The following is a 13,778-nucleotide window of genomic DNA, read 5'->3' as shown; positions in this document are numbered from 1 at the left end:
CGGTGGCGTGCCAGGAACGTCTCCGACCCCTCTGGCGTGGGAGGGAGCCGGTTCGTTTCCTCAGTGCTGTAAACACACACACTCCAGCTTCGCCGAGGCCAAGACCAAGACCCCAGCTGGACCCGCAACTACCCTAGGCAGTCGGTGGGGTTCCCAGCTCCAAACCCCGCCCATCGAACCCACCCGGGCCGGTAAGACAGAGGAAGTGCAGTGAGACCCACCCACTTTCGTCTTTTTCCTTTTCTGTTGGGCCGACTGGTTGCCCGTCAACTCTATTTCTTCGCCGATTGGCTCTCTCCCTCCCGCGTTAGTGCCTCCTTCTCCCTGGCTGGAAGGGTGTCACGCCAAACTGGGCGGAGCGTCGGCTGGCCTCTCTCCTTCCCTCATCTGGGCGGCGGCGGTGGCAACTGGGGACGGGGCGGGTGGCGCATCACGGGCGCGGAGGCTGGAGGAGCAGTCTCATTGTTCCGGGAGCTGTCGCCACTGCAGGTCCCTCGGCTCGTTGGGCCCTGCCCCTCTCAGTCCTCCCCACCCCCCACAACCGCCCGCGGCTCTGAGAAGCTTCTCCCGCGGAGGCAGCAGCTGCAGCATCACCTCTGACCTGCCAGCCATGGAAGACATGGACCAGTCGCCTCTGGTCTCCTCGTCCTCGGACAGCCCGCCTCGGCCTCAGCCCGCATTCAAGTACCAGTTCGTGAAGGAGCCCGAGGACGAAGAGGAAGACGAGGAGGAGGAGGAAGACGAGGACGAGGATGAGGACCTGGAGGAGCTGGAGGTGCTAGAGAGGAAGCCCGCCGCCGCGCTGTCGGCGGCCCCGGTGGCCGCCGCCGCCGCCACCGCCGCCACCCCGGCTAGCGCGCCCCTGGTGGACTTCGGCAATGATTTCGTGCCCCCGGCGCCCAGGGGGCCCCTGCCGGCCGCGCCCCTCGCCGCTCCGGAGCGGCAGCCGTCTTGGGACCCGAGCCCCGTGTCGTCGTCGGTGCCCGCGCCCTCCCCACCCTCCATTGCAGCAGACTCGCACTCCAAGCTCTCTGAGGACGAGGAGCCTCCAGCCCGGCCTCCCCCTCCTCCACCGGCCGACGTGAGCCCGCAGGCCGAGCCCTCGTGGACCTCGGTTGTCCCAGCCCCCGCCGCGCCCCCCTCCACGCCGGCCGCGCCCAAACGCAGGGGCTCCTCGGGCTCAGTGGGTGAGTGCCGCGCCCTCCGCCTCGCGCCGCCCCTCGCGCCCCTCCCTCTTTTGTGCGCAGCCCCTCAAGCCTGGACCCTGCCCTTCTCTCCATCCGGAGGGGGCTTTGTCTGCAGATCTTTGGGCGAAGGCGCCCCCGCTGGTGGGAGCCGTGGGGAGCAGGGTGGGGCGGCAGAGGAAGCCCGGGCTTACTCTTTATTGTCCGTCTGGGTATCGGGGAGCACGTGCGCCCCGACCGCTCCCAGGTTGTTCTGTCTGCTCTCCATTCCACCGGGTCGGGGAAGTTAGGAACCCACCCCTTTCAGGAACTGGGTCTGTAAGGAGGGAACTAGGGGTGTGGATTCATCGGACTGCCTTGGTTCCGGGGTGAGGATGGAAGGCCTTGGCGCCCTAATCTTTTGTCTGCCCGACTAGGTTGCTCCTGGGGAAAAGACGCAGTTTCTTGCTAGTCTTTGCCTGCATTCAGCCCTGGCCCCTCTCCTCACCCCTTCCTTGGCTTGGGTGGCCCCATGCTCTTCATCTCCCCCGCCCCGGCCCCGCGCTCGTGGGGAGCCGGTCCAGTGGAAAACGTCCACATTGACCTGACTGCAGTGAAGGGAGAGCGCCTCCAGTGGTGTGACGCTTGGAGAATTGGGGAGCGGAGTTTCGGCGAGGTCCTGCCACCGCCCAGTTTACCCGGATTGTGATGTGGCTATTTACCACCAGCTTAACGGAGCCGGGGAAATGGGACCTGGGCACCATGTTCCAAGGGGGCGCAGTTTTGCCGGGAGCTCTGCCGCAGAAGGAGGGGAATAGCTGTTAGGATGCACAGGTTTAGCCTCTTAATGCATCGTAATTGAATAGTAGAGATAAAAGGAAAAGGCAAAATGGTTGACATTCCCAAAGAAGGGGAAACCTGTGGATTCCCTGGCGGGAAGAGGACAGTTGAAATTGTGGCAGATTTACCATGGGACTTCATGAAATGTTTTGATACAGGCGTTTTCATCTGTTGGTTAGAAATACTGTTTCGTAGAAGTAATATATTTTAGGGCTGCAGAGACAGATTTGCATTGTCCGTAAATAGTTTTCAAATCTTTTCATTTACCAGCACCTGATTGTTTGTTATTACTACTATTAGGAAAAATTGTTTTATTATCCTTTTCATTTTGGGAGATTGTTTATTCTGGAAGAGAAAAAAATTTGTTACAGGTTGAGAATTCATCCTATTAGACACGTTAATTATTAACAAATAGCTTGTTAGTTTGGGGACAGAAAGCGTCCCACTAGTAGTAGGACCTTTATGTGTAAAAAGGCCAGGATCAAGAATCAGGTAGTGTAACAGCCTGGTGAGAAATTGTCATAGCCTTGTAGGATTTAAGAAACGGTTGTTTTTCTAGAAAAAGATACTCAGTGGGAGATCATGGAAGAATTTTTTTTTTCTTCAGCTCACTCTTGCAGCACAAGGAAGAAAATAAGTCAATAGTGATATTGACATACCCCAGAGCATTACTCAAAACATTAATTAGTACACTACAGATAATTAGAATGTGAGAAGTAACTCAAGTTTTCCTTTTTATGAGTAAAAACACATTTTCGAGAAACTAAAGTGAGGTGGAAAAATATCAAGTAATAAGACATTTACAAGTGATAAATTTAATGATTAAGAAAAGCACACTAATTTTTCATATTGTATTCCTGTGTGGAAACAAAAGAGTTCTGTTCTGTGAACCTTGGAGAGTCAGGAGGTGATAGCATTCTTTCTGTATTTTGACTTTAGGAATACTAACTTTGGAAGACAAAGGAGAGAGAATATTGCGTCACTTAGCAATTCTGTCTTTACATGGCTCCCTAATTCTGTATTGATGTTGCCTATCTAGAAATTTTAGTTCCTTTAGGACATAAAGGAACATTGTGATTATGGTCAGATAGTTACCATGTCACCGAGTCTGGCTTTCTTAACAGTTCTTTGCTGCAGCTGGTTATTGATTAGCTACAAAGAGGCACTATTCTAGGCTGGGAAGATAGAGCAATCAGCAAGACAGATGTGTTCCCCATGAGAGGAATGCAGATAATAAACACCTGATTAAGGAACTGAGAATAGTGTTAAGTGTTATGAGCAGCATAGGAAGGATGATGATGTGGAAAATTATTGAGATGTGTGGGAACCTTTTTAGATAGGGTGGCGCTGAGAAAGCCCTTTCTGAGGAGGTGAGATTTAAGCTGCAGATATAAAAAAATTTCCAAGAAGCTCCTGGGAGGCAAAAGCCCTGAGGCAGTAATGTATGTTTGAGAAGGTAGTGAGAAGACTAGTGAGAAAGCTAAGGAGAGAGTGGTGGGTGTTAAGGTGAGGGTGGGTGGTAGACTACACTTAGGTCATTTGAGGTCTCTAATAGGCCATGGTAAAAAATATCGCTTTTTGAAAGATTGTTTATTTAGAAATGTGCTCCTTAATTATATTGGGGTTTTGGAGCAGAAATACAGTTTTGAAGATTGAGAGAAACTAAAAGGATGGATGTGAGTAAAGACAGGTGAGAAATGTGCAGAGCATAGTTAGGAACCTAGATCAGTCTGACTGGAGGACAGTTTATGTTACTGCATATGGTAGATCCCTGACACTTGTGTATTGCATATTGTTGTTTAACCTCTTCTTGAGTAAGTGCTGATTTCCCTTATTTGAGAAATTGTAATTTTGCTGTTTGCTGTTTTATCAGTACTTGGAGCATCCCCATGCTGAAAGACTGAAGTCTTTCCCCTGCTGACTGTTTTTCATGGAGAAACATTGGCTTCAGGTTAAAATGGTGGTTGATTAACCTAGGCTTTGAGAACATGCGAGGGAAACTGGATAGAAATTTGAGTTGAGAGATGCAAACCATTCATTAAGGATGGTGTTGAGCTGATCTCTGGACATGTTTTTTAAGCCAGTAAAATGTGCGGTAGATCTGGATTCTGAAGGGTGTCGAATGCCAAGTTAAGAATTTAGGGTTTTATCATCCTGCTTTTATTCATGTTCTGCCATCCACAGTTGCCCTTGCACTTGGCAATTTAAATTATGAGGCAAAAAATGTTTTCATTGTTGTTTCCAAAATATGATGTTATTTCATTGTCATCCTTTTCCTGAAATACTGCTTTCAGCATTGGGAAACCATCAAAAATTATTGAACTGAGGCATGGAATAATGAAAGCAGTGTTAGAAAAGTGAATTGGTGGCAATTTTCAAGATATGTTGGAAAGAAAAAATGGAAACTATTTAGAAATCTTTCACAGTAGTTCTGAGAGGTGAGTAGAGCCTGAACTAGTTCATTTAGTGGAAATGGAATATAGGGAGGAATATAAAACTTTAGGAAGGATGAATTTTTTGGCTCTGAGTCTCTGTTTTTATAGTTAGGTTAAGAAGAAGTTTTATGAAAGAGAACTGCCATGGATACAAAGAATATAATGTTGGTGATTTTTAAATTTGAGACTATCAAAAGTTTTTGAAATGGAAATTTGTATAGAATTGGATATTGCTCATAAGTATAGTATAATATTGCTCATTATATGGCTTAAGGATTGAAAGTTATTAGTCATTTTTACAGTCATTTATTATTATATCAGTATTGAAGCACATGATAGAAGTGTTAAAAGATTCTGAGTGATATATAGTTTATATAGTTTAAATATTAGTCTTTAACATAAAGTTCAAGTAAACAGTGATGTGACATTCCCAGGAAGCAGTTGTCACCAAAGAAAGAGATGTTATGTCACAATCCATTTCCCATCCTCTCTTCTTCATTTTTATCTAGAAAATGTTAACAAGGAATGAAACTGATGGGTATAGAGGTTCTGAATAATTCTCTTGTTAACCATTTCTAATGTTCTGATGAGGAATAAAAGTTGGGAACAGGCGCTGTGCTTGTTGTTGTTTAGTTGCTAAGTCATGTCTGACTTATGGATAAAGTGAATTACTTTTCAGATTGGTTCCAGGGAAGCTCAGTGTCAAATTTATAGTTCTTTTTAGTAACTAACAAGCTTCCTCAAATCCTTTTTAAAATGAAGTGATGAAGTTATATTGAACCTTTAATAAATATCTAATTATGTGAAATAACATTTAGAAACATGCTATCTTAACACTCTATTTCTGTAAACTTGGAAGATTACTATGTTATGTATGTGTGCTTGCTTCCCAGGTGGTGCTAGTGGTAAAGGACCGCTTGCTATTGCAGGAGACGTAAGAGACTCAGGTTTGATCCCTGGGTTGAAAAGATGCCCTGGAGGAGGGCGTGACAGCCCACTCTAGTATTCTCGCCTGGAGAATCCCATGGACAGAGGAGCCTGGCAGGCTACAATAGGGTGGCAGAGAGTCCGACATGACTCGTGACTTAGCACACACACACCTATTGTCTAATAATTAGCTCTGTATTATGTGTAGTTATTTCATAATATACTTAAAAACAGATTATTTGAAACACTGCTGTTGCAAAGCCCCAATTTAAATGGCACATTTTAAAGGTCCTTTGCTAGCCCAGGATAAAAGTACCAACCAAATGGATGATATTTCTTGATTTTTTCCCTGGGACCTCGAAGTAGAAGCAAATGTTGTTAGACACACTGTTCTTATAGTGTATTCTTTGAGAATTTTTATTCCTGTTTCTAAATATAGACCCTAGAAGATTGCTCTGGGGGTGACAGCCCCAGGGATGGGAGCCTATAAGAGCAGAACCATAATTCATCACCAGTGTTTAAGTGGGTGAGTGTGACCTTTGTGGCTAGCTAATGTAGGACATAGGCATGCACTGTGGGAGGACCCAGCTCTACTGATGCTAGAGTTTTCTCAGACTGAAGGCCTCATCATTCTTTCAGCTCTAAAGGAGGAATTGATAATTTCACATTTAAACTAATGATTTTTTTTTGTTTCTTGGAATGGTGATTTTTAATTTTTAAATCACTTTACTCATGCATTCCCATAACATTCTGTTCTTACCTCAGCATACTATATATATGGGAATGGTATGTTCACTCATTTCTGTTCCCCAGATTATATGCTCCTTGAGGAAAGGGACTGTATTACCTTTTTACCTTGAGGGAAAGGACCACATGCACTATCTCTCCATTGCTGAGCACAATCCCTTAGATGTGGCATAGGCAGTCAGGTATTTGTTGAACTAATATTATAGATGAATCCTGATCTGTATTTTGTGTGGCTTTAGAAGTACTGAAATATTTTCTCTCAAAAGTCCCAAGTCTTGGTAGTTTCCTGGTTGTCCAGTGGTTAAGACTGTGCTTCTACTGCGGGGGCACATGTTCAGTCCCTGGTCAGGGAAGTTCCTCATTGTGGTGTGGCCAGAAAGAAAAAAAATAATCCCGTCCTATGAACTAAAGCATTGATTTATTTAAAAATGCAAGGTATATGGATGTACTCTTTTATTTAACCAGTCTCTTATTGATAGTTAATTAGGTTATTTTTCAGCTTTTTCTGTTATAAGTAACATTGTTGTGAACACCTTTATATATACTTCTTTGCAAATACATGCTGTTATGTGTTGTAGAATAAATTCACATAAGTGGAATTACTGATTCAAAGGGTAAAGCATTGAAAATGTTGGTAGATAATGCCAAACAGTAGTACAGTAGGTGTTACTCCTACTCCTGTAGTAGGAGCTGTAGCTGCTAAAGATTGGATTATCTTTTCAGCAGTCTCTGAATCCTTATGTGGCTCTCTAAAAATTACTTCTTTAATGTCTTGTTCTTATTACGATAGATGAAGAAGGCTTATAAAGTTTTCTTCAAACAGATTTGGCAGTAGGCTGGTCATACTGGTGGTCTCTTGGGAGTTCAATATTAAGGAAAGTTAGCACGCTGCTGCTACGGCTGCTGCTAAGTCGCTTCAGTCATGTCCGACTCTGTGCTACCCCATAGACGGCCTCCCACTAGGCTCTGCCGTCCCCGGGATTCTCCAGGCAAGAACACTGGAGTGGGTTGCCATTTCCTTCTCCAATGAAGTTAGCATACTCCTTTTTAAAACCAGGTTTAGGGCTGAGTGTGGAGACTTAAAGATGAGTAGAGACTGGAGTTATGAGAGGTACATGTGGCAGATAAGGAAAGAATACAAGCCCCTTCCTGTGAAGTATTTTTTGCTGTCTTAAAACCAGAGAACTCCTGTGGTTTTACTGTAGGAACAATCATATATTTACAAACCTGTCAGCTGCTTTTGTGAAAAGAGAAAAAAAAAACTAATTTTATTCCCCTCCTGAACTTTATAGATTGACTTATAAACTTCACTAATTGAAAGGCACCATTATTAAATTTATTTATCTTAGTATACTGACAGCCCTAGGTGAAGCTGACCTAAAGCATGAACGATTTTTTTAAATCTATTGGAGTCTTTGGTCTCAGAGGGAATGTACTTGTTTAAAATTCTGTTCATCTTTGTTCTAAGGGAGTTTATTAAGTACACCTAAACCTATCATGTAAGTCCCTTTCACAGTCTTTAGAACTTCTCAGTCTCAACTAATTAACATCAGTATTAAATTGAGAGTTTTATTCTTCTACCAAGTTCTGAATTCAATTAGCTGATATTTTGCTAATAATTTTGCATGCCTTGTGTAAGGAATATTTTTCTCTTTTTTTTTTAAAATAGCTTTCTTTTTTTTCATTGTGTGTGGTTTTTTTTTTTTTTTTTTTTTTTTTTTTTGACTGATTAGTTGATTCGGCTGAGCTGGGTCTTTGTTGCAGCATGCAGGATCTTTAGTTGCAGCCTGTGGAATCTGATTCCCTGACCAGGGATCAAACCCATGCTCCTGGGAGTTCGTTGGGAGCTTGTAGTCTTAGCCACTGGACCACCGGGGAAGTCCTTATTTTTCGGTATTTTATATTTTCTTGTAATAATTCTGTCTGGTTTTGGTATTAATGCATAAATCTATGAAACATTTTGGGAAGTGCTTCCTCTTAATATACTGAAAAAGTTTGTGTAAGCATCCTTCAGTGTTTATAATTTATTAGTGATGGCGCTTCCTAGGTGGATAAGTGGGTAAAGAATCCACTTACAATACAAGAGATCCCTGGGCTGGGAAGACCCCCAGGAGGAGGAAATGGCAACCCACTCCAGTATTCTTGTCTGGAGAATCCCACAAAGAGAAGCCTGGCAGGCTAAAGTCCATAGGGTGGCAAGAATCACAGCTGAAGCGATTGAGAACTCGCACACAGTGAAGCTGTCTGGCCTTGGAGTTCTCTGTGTGGAGAAGGTTTCAAATTACAGGTATACTATTCTAATGTGATATAGGGCTATTCAGATTTTCTGTTTCAGCTTGTGTCAGTTTTGGAAATGTATGCTTTGCAAGGAACTTGACTATTTCATCTTTATGAGGGAACATCAAGGAATTTGTCCACTCAACCTAAGTTGTCTAATTTATTGGCATAGACTGGTTTGTGTAACCTCTTACCTTTTTAGAAGTTATAGAGCTAGTCCCTCTTTTATTTCCAATATGTATTTTCCTCTCTTTTTCTTAATCATTTTAGGGATTATCAATTCTATTAATCTTTTCAACAAACCAACTTTTGGTTTCATTGACTTTTCTCTTGAGTTTGCATGTTTCCTGTATCATTGGTTTCTGCTGTTATTTTATTTATTTTCTATTGTTTATTTGGATTTACTTGCTCTTTTCCTAGTTTCCTTTGGTGGAAGCTCTAAACTTTAACCCTTTTTTCTAAGAGCATTTAGAGCTATAAACTTTTCTCTAAGCCTTATTTTAGCTGTATTCTACAGATTTCCATTATCATTTGATTTAAATTATTGTTTAATTTTTCCTGTGATAATTCTTTGATCCATCAGCTATTTAGAATTGTGTGTTTAATTTCCAGACATTTGAGGGGTTTTCCAGAATTTTTCTGTTTTATTGATTTCAGCTTAATTCATGTGGTCAGAGAACCTGTACTGCATGATTTCAGTCCTTTTAAATGTATTGAGATTTACTTTGTAGACCAGGAAGTGGTTTATCTTGGTGTATGTTCCATGCATACTTGAGCAGAATGTATATTCTGTTATTGGTTGTAGTGCTCTGTAATGAAGTCAGTTTATTGAGGTGTTGTCTAAACCATCAGTATCCTTGTGTATAGAATGTGTGTATGTGTATGTGTGTCTAGTCTATCAGTTAACTGAGAGTTGAGTTTTTAAATAATGTTTGTAGATTTGTCCTTGTCTCCCTTTAGTTTTTGCTTCATGATTTTCCATTACACCTTTCCTGTGTAACCTTTAGTGTTGTTATATATCTATTTAGCATATGTCTTATTGCTCTTTTATCATTATCAAATGCTCCTGTTTACCTCTGGTAATCTGAAGGTAATGCTTTTTTTGTTTGAATCTATTTCGCTTGACATTAATATCACTATTCTAGATTTTGTAGGTTAAGTACTTGGATTGTATATCCTTTCACAGCCTTTTACTTTTAACCTTCCTGTGTTTTTATATTTAAAGTGTGTGTCCTGTAAATGACATTTAGTAGGGTTTTCATCTGGTCTGAAAATCTCTGCCTTTTAATTGGAGCAGTTTACTACATTCAGTGTAATTATTAGTATAGCTCATTTAAGTCTCTTTTCTCTTAGTTCCATCTGCTTTTTTTTTTTTTTTTGTACTTCTGTATATTCCTTCCATCTTTTGTGCTTTTATTGTCATTGTTATTTTAATTCTCTCTATATTGTAGTTATTTAAGCTTCAAAAATCAGTTATTCTTGAAAGAAATGAGAATACTTTATATTTACTCATATATTTACCTTTTTAAGGAAATTAGGAAGTGAGACTATTTTGTATCTACTCATATATTTACCATTTCTGCCCTTCTTCATTCCTTTATGAAGATTCGGTTTCTATATGGTATCTTTTTATCCTTCTTTCTGAAGACCTTCATTTTACATTCCTTGTTGTTCTGGTTCCTTGGTGATGAAATCTTTCATTTTTTGTTTTCATCTTTTATGTCTATTATCTTAATTCATCTTTATTTTTGAAGGATTTTTTTGAAGAATACAGTTAATTTTATTGTTTGTAATAATTATGGTCTATAAAATCACAGAAGGTACTGAATTAGCAGATATTGACTGAATCATTGTTGCTTGGGGAAATACAGGGTTAGGTTCCTGTGAACCTCATGGTGTTTTTGTTAATGATAAGTATATAACTTTATTTTAGGTGTGTTTCTATTTAAAGAAACACATTATTTAATATATATTGTAGACTCATTAACATTGAACTCATGGCCAAGAGTACTATAACTCATGTCTGAATGAACCTTATCTAAAACATGTGTTTCCTCTGTAAGGTACATCATAATCTTCTTGCTCTTAAGAACACGAGATAGTACTTCAGCACTATGCTTAGGGCCCACATCAGAATCACCAACAAAAAGCATAGAAATGCAAACAGTGGGGCACCGAATAGACTGCTAAAAGAATACTTGTTTACTGTATGGGAGCTGAAACGAGATGGCTTAGGGTTGCTTTGTTTGACCTGACCTGATTGTGTATTCAGTATGTTGGGGGACTGGAATGTTTGGTTCCTCTGCACTTGCCCAGTTCTGTAAGTACTGACTTTCGGTTTATCAATTTAGTGAGTAGACTGGCAAATTAAGGCATTAGTGGTTCAGAATTGGGAAAGGAGTATGTCAAGGCTGTGTATTGTCACTTGCTTATTTAGTTTATGTGCAGAGTACATCATGTGAAATGCCAGGCTGGATGAATCACAGCGTGGAATCAAGATTGCAGGGAGAGATATCAATAATCTCAGATAGGCAGATGATAACCCCTCTATGGCAGAAAGTGAAGAGAAACTAAAGAGCCTCTTGATGAGGGTGAAAGAGGAGAGTGAAAAAGCTGGCTTAAAAACTCATTATTCAGAAAGCTAAGATCATGGCATCTGGTCCCATCACTTAATGGCAAATAAAAGGGGGAAAAGTGGAAACAGTGATAAATTTTATTTTCTTGGGGTCCAAAATCACTGAGGATGGTGACTGCAGCTGCTCCTTGGAAGGAAAGCTATGACAAACCTAGGCAGCATCTTAATAAGCAGAGAGACATAACTTTGCCAACAAGGATCCGTATAGTCCAAGCTGTGGTTTTTCCAGTAGTCATGTGGATCTGAGAGTTGGACCATAAAGAAGACTGAGTGCCCATGATTTGGTGCTTTCAAATTGTGGTGCTGGAGAAGGCTCTTGAGAGTCCTTTGGACTGCAGGGAGATCAAACCAGTCAATCCTAAAGGAAATCAACCCTGAATACTCATTGGAAGGACTGATGCTGAAGCTCCAATACTTTGGCCACCTGATGTGAAAGACTCATTGGAAAAGACCCTGATGCTGGGAAAAGATGGAGCTCAGGAGAAGGGAGTGACAGAGGAAGAGATGGTTTGGATAGCATCACTAAATCAATGGGAGTGAGTTTAAGCAAACTCTGGGAGATGGTGAAGGACAGGGAAGCCTGGCGTGCTCCAGTCCGTGGGGTCACAAAGAGTCTGACATGACTTAGTGACTGAACAACAACAAAGGGTTGACTGCACTCAGTTCACTAGGCTTTCACTTTCTTTTTCTGCATCATTTTAAAGAATGTTCTATTATCGTTTGGGTTACATTGTTTCCAATTGAGAAGTCAGGTCATTCTTAATATTGTTTGCCTGCCCTTTCCCTTTGTTTTTAAGATTTTTTTCTGTTTCTGGTTTTCAGTAATTTAATCTCTACAGTTATCTCTTTGTGGTTTGTGTTTATCCTGCTTGTAGTTCATTGAGCTTTGGTGGCTGGTATTTTCTATCACGATTGTCAAATTTTGGGCCATTAATAATTGTAATTTTCCCCCCTATATTATTGCCTTTTGGGGGGACTCCATTTTACATATACTTAAACTGTGTGGGTCACAAAAAACTGTGGAAAATTCTGAAAGAGATAGGAATACCAGACCACCTGACCTGCCTCTTGAGAAACCTGTATGCAGGTCAGGAAGCAACAGTTAGAACTGGACATGGAACAACAGACTGGTTCCAAATAGGAAAAGGAGTACATCAAGGCTGTATATTGTCACCCTGCTTATTTAACTTATATGCAGAGTACATCATGAGAAATGCTGGGCTGGAAGAAGCACAAGCTGGAATCAAGACTGCTGGGAGAAATATCAATCACCTCAGATATGCAGATGACACCACCCGTGTGGCAGAAAGTGAAGAGGAACTAAAAAGCCTCTTGATGAAAGTGAAAGAGGAAGAGTGAAAAAGTTGCCTTAAAGCTCAACATTCAGAAAACGAAGATCATGGCATCCTGTCCCATCACTTCATGGGAAGTAGATGGGGAAACAGTGGAAACAGTGTCAGACTTTATTTTGGGGGGCTCCAAAATCACTGCAGATGGTGACTGCAGCCATGAAATTAAAAGACGCTTACTCCTTGGAAGGAAAGTTATGACCAACCTAGATAGCATATTCAAAAGCAGAGACATTACTTTGTCAACAAAGGTCTGTCTAGTCAAGGCTGTGGTTTTTCCAGTAGTCATATATGGATGTGAGAGTTGGACTGTGAAGAAGGCTGAGCGCAGAAGAATTGATGCTTTTGAACTGTGGAGAAGACTCTTGAGAGTCCCTTGGACTGCAAGGAGATCCATCCAGTCCATCCTAAAGGAGATCATACCTGCGTGTTCATTGGCAGGACTGATGCTAAAGCTGAAACTCCAATACTTTGGCCACCTCATGTGAAGAATTGACTCGTCGGAAAAGACCCGGATGCTGGGAGGGATTGGGGGCAGGAGGAGAAGGGGATGACAGAGGATGAGATGGCTGGATGGCATCACTGACTCGATGGACATAAGTTTGAGTGAACTCTGGGAGTTGGTGATGGACAGGGAGGCCTGGCGTGCTGTGATTCATGGGGTCACAAAGAGTCAGACACGACTGAGCAACTGAACTGAACTGACTGAACTAACTGCTTGATTATCTCACCAGTTGTTGAGACTGTTCATTTATCCGCCACCGCCCCCCCCAACAGCTTTTTGTTTTTCATACTGTACTTCAGTTTGGATAGTTTCTGTTACTCTTTGTTTAAATTTATTGATCTTATCTTCTCCATTGTCCAATCTGATTTTAAGCTTATCTGGTGAAGTTTTTTTTAGATTAATGTAATTTTCAGTTATAGCATTTCCATTTGGTTCTTTTTCTAGTCTGTGTTTTTCTGTCAAGATTCTGTTCACTCATTATGTTGGTCTTTTACTGTACATATTTAGGAATTTTTGAAGGTTATTTTAATTTCTAATTAATATTCATTAATCCAAGATTTACACTTTCTTTTTGTTTACATTGGCTGTTTTTTCTTATTCTTATATTTTCTTCTTTTCTTGTCCAGTAATTTTTTTATTTTATACTGCTTGTCATGGATATGGTGATAGTTTCATTTTGGCGGACAGTTGGTTGCTGACAAATCCCTTTGATCTTTAATGGTACCCCACTCCAGTACTCTTGCCTGAAAAATCCCATGGACGGAGGAGCCTGGTGGGCTGCAGTCCATGGGGTCGCTAAGAGTCAGACACAGCTGAGCGACTTCACTTTCACTTTTCACCTTCATGCATTGGAGAAGGAAATGGCAACCCACTCCAGTGTTCTTGCCTGGAGAAACCCAG

General features: G+C 41.6%; 1 protein-coding gene across 4 annotated transcripts in view; it reads left to right on the top strand.

The window, feature by feature from the left end:
* The first annotated feature begins 387 nt into the window (after window positions 1-387).
* Window positions 388-13,778, top strand: part of RTN4 (reticulon 4) — a 71,081-nt gene continuing 57,690 nt past the window's right edge. The window contains exon 1 of one of the 4 annotated variants that reach the window (XM_055540115.1): window positions 388-1,187. In XM_055540115.1, the coding sequence (XP_055396090.1) occupies window positions 611-1,187 (577 nt within the window). In that variant the 5' untranslated portion in view covers window positions 388-610. Of the gene's footprint in view, window positions 1,188-3,268; window positions 3,374-13,778 lie in introns of those variants that run through there. The other 3 variants (XM_055540114.1, XM_055540117.1, XM_055540116.1) reach the window with 3 other exon arrangements.

The sequence above is a fragment of the Bubalus kerabau genome, chromosome 11 (assembly GCF_029407905.1).
Source record: "Bubalus kerabau isolate K-KA32 ecotype Philippines breed swamp buffalo chromosome 11, PCC_UOA_SB_1v2, whole genome shotgun sequence".
Lineage (NCBI taxonomy): Eukaryota > Metazoa > Chordata > Mammalia > Artiodactyla > Bovidae > Bubalus > Bubalus kerabau.
Note: the sequence above shows the minus strand (reverse complement) of the source record. Positions and strands in the feature narration are given on the sequence as shown.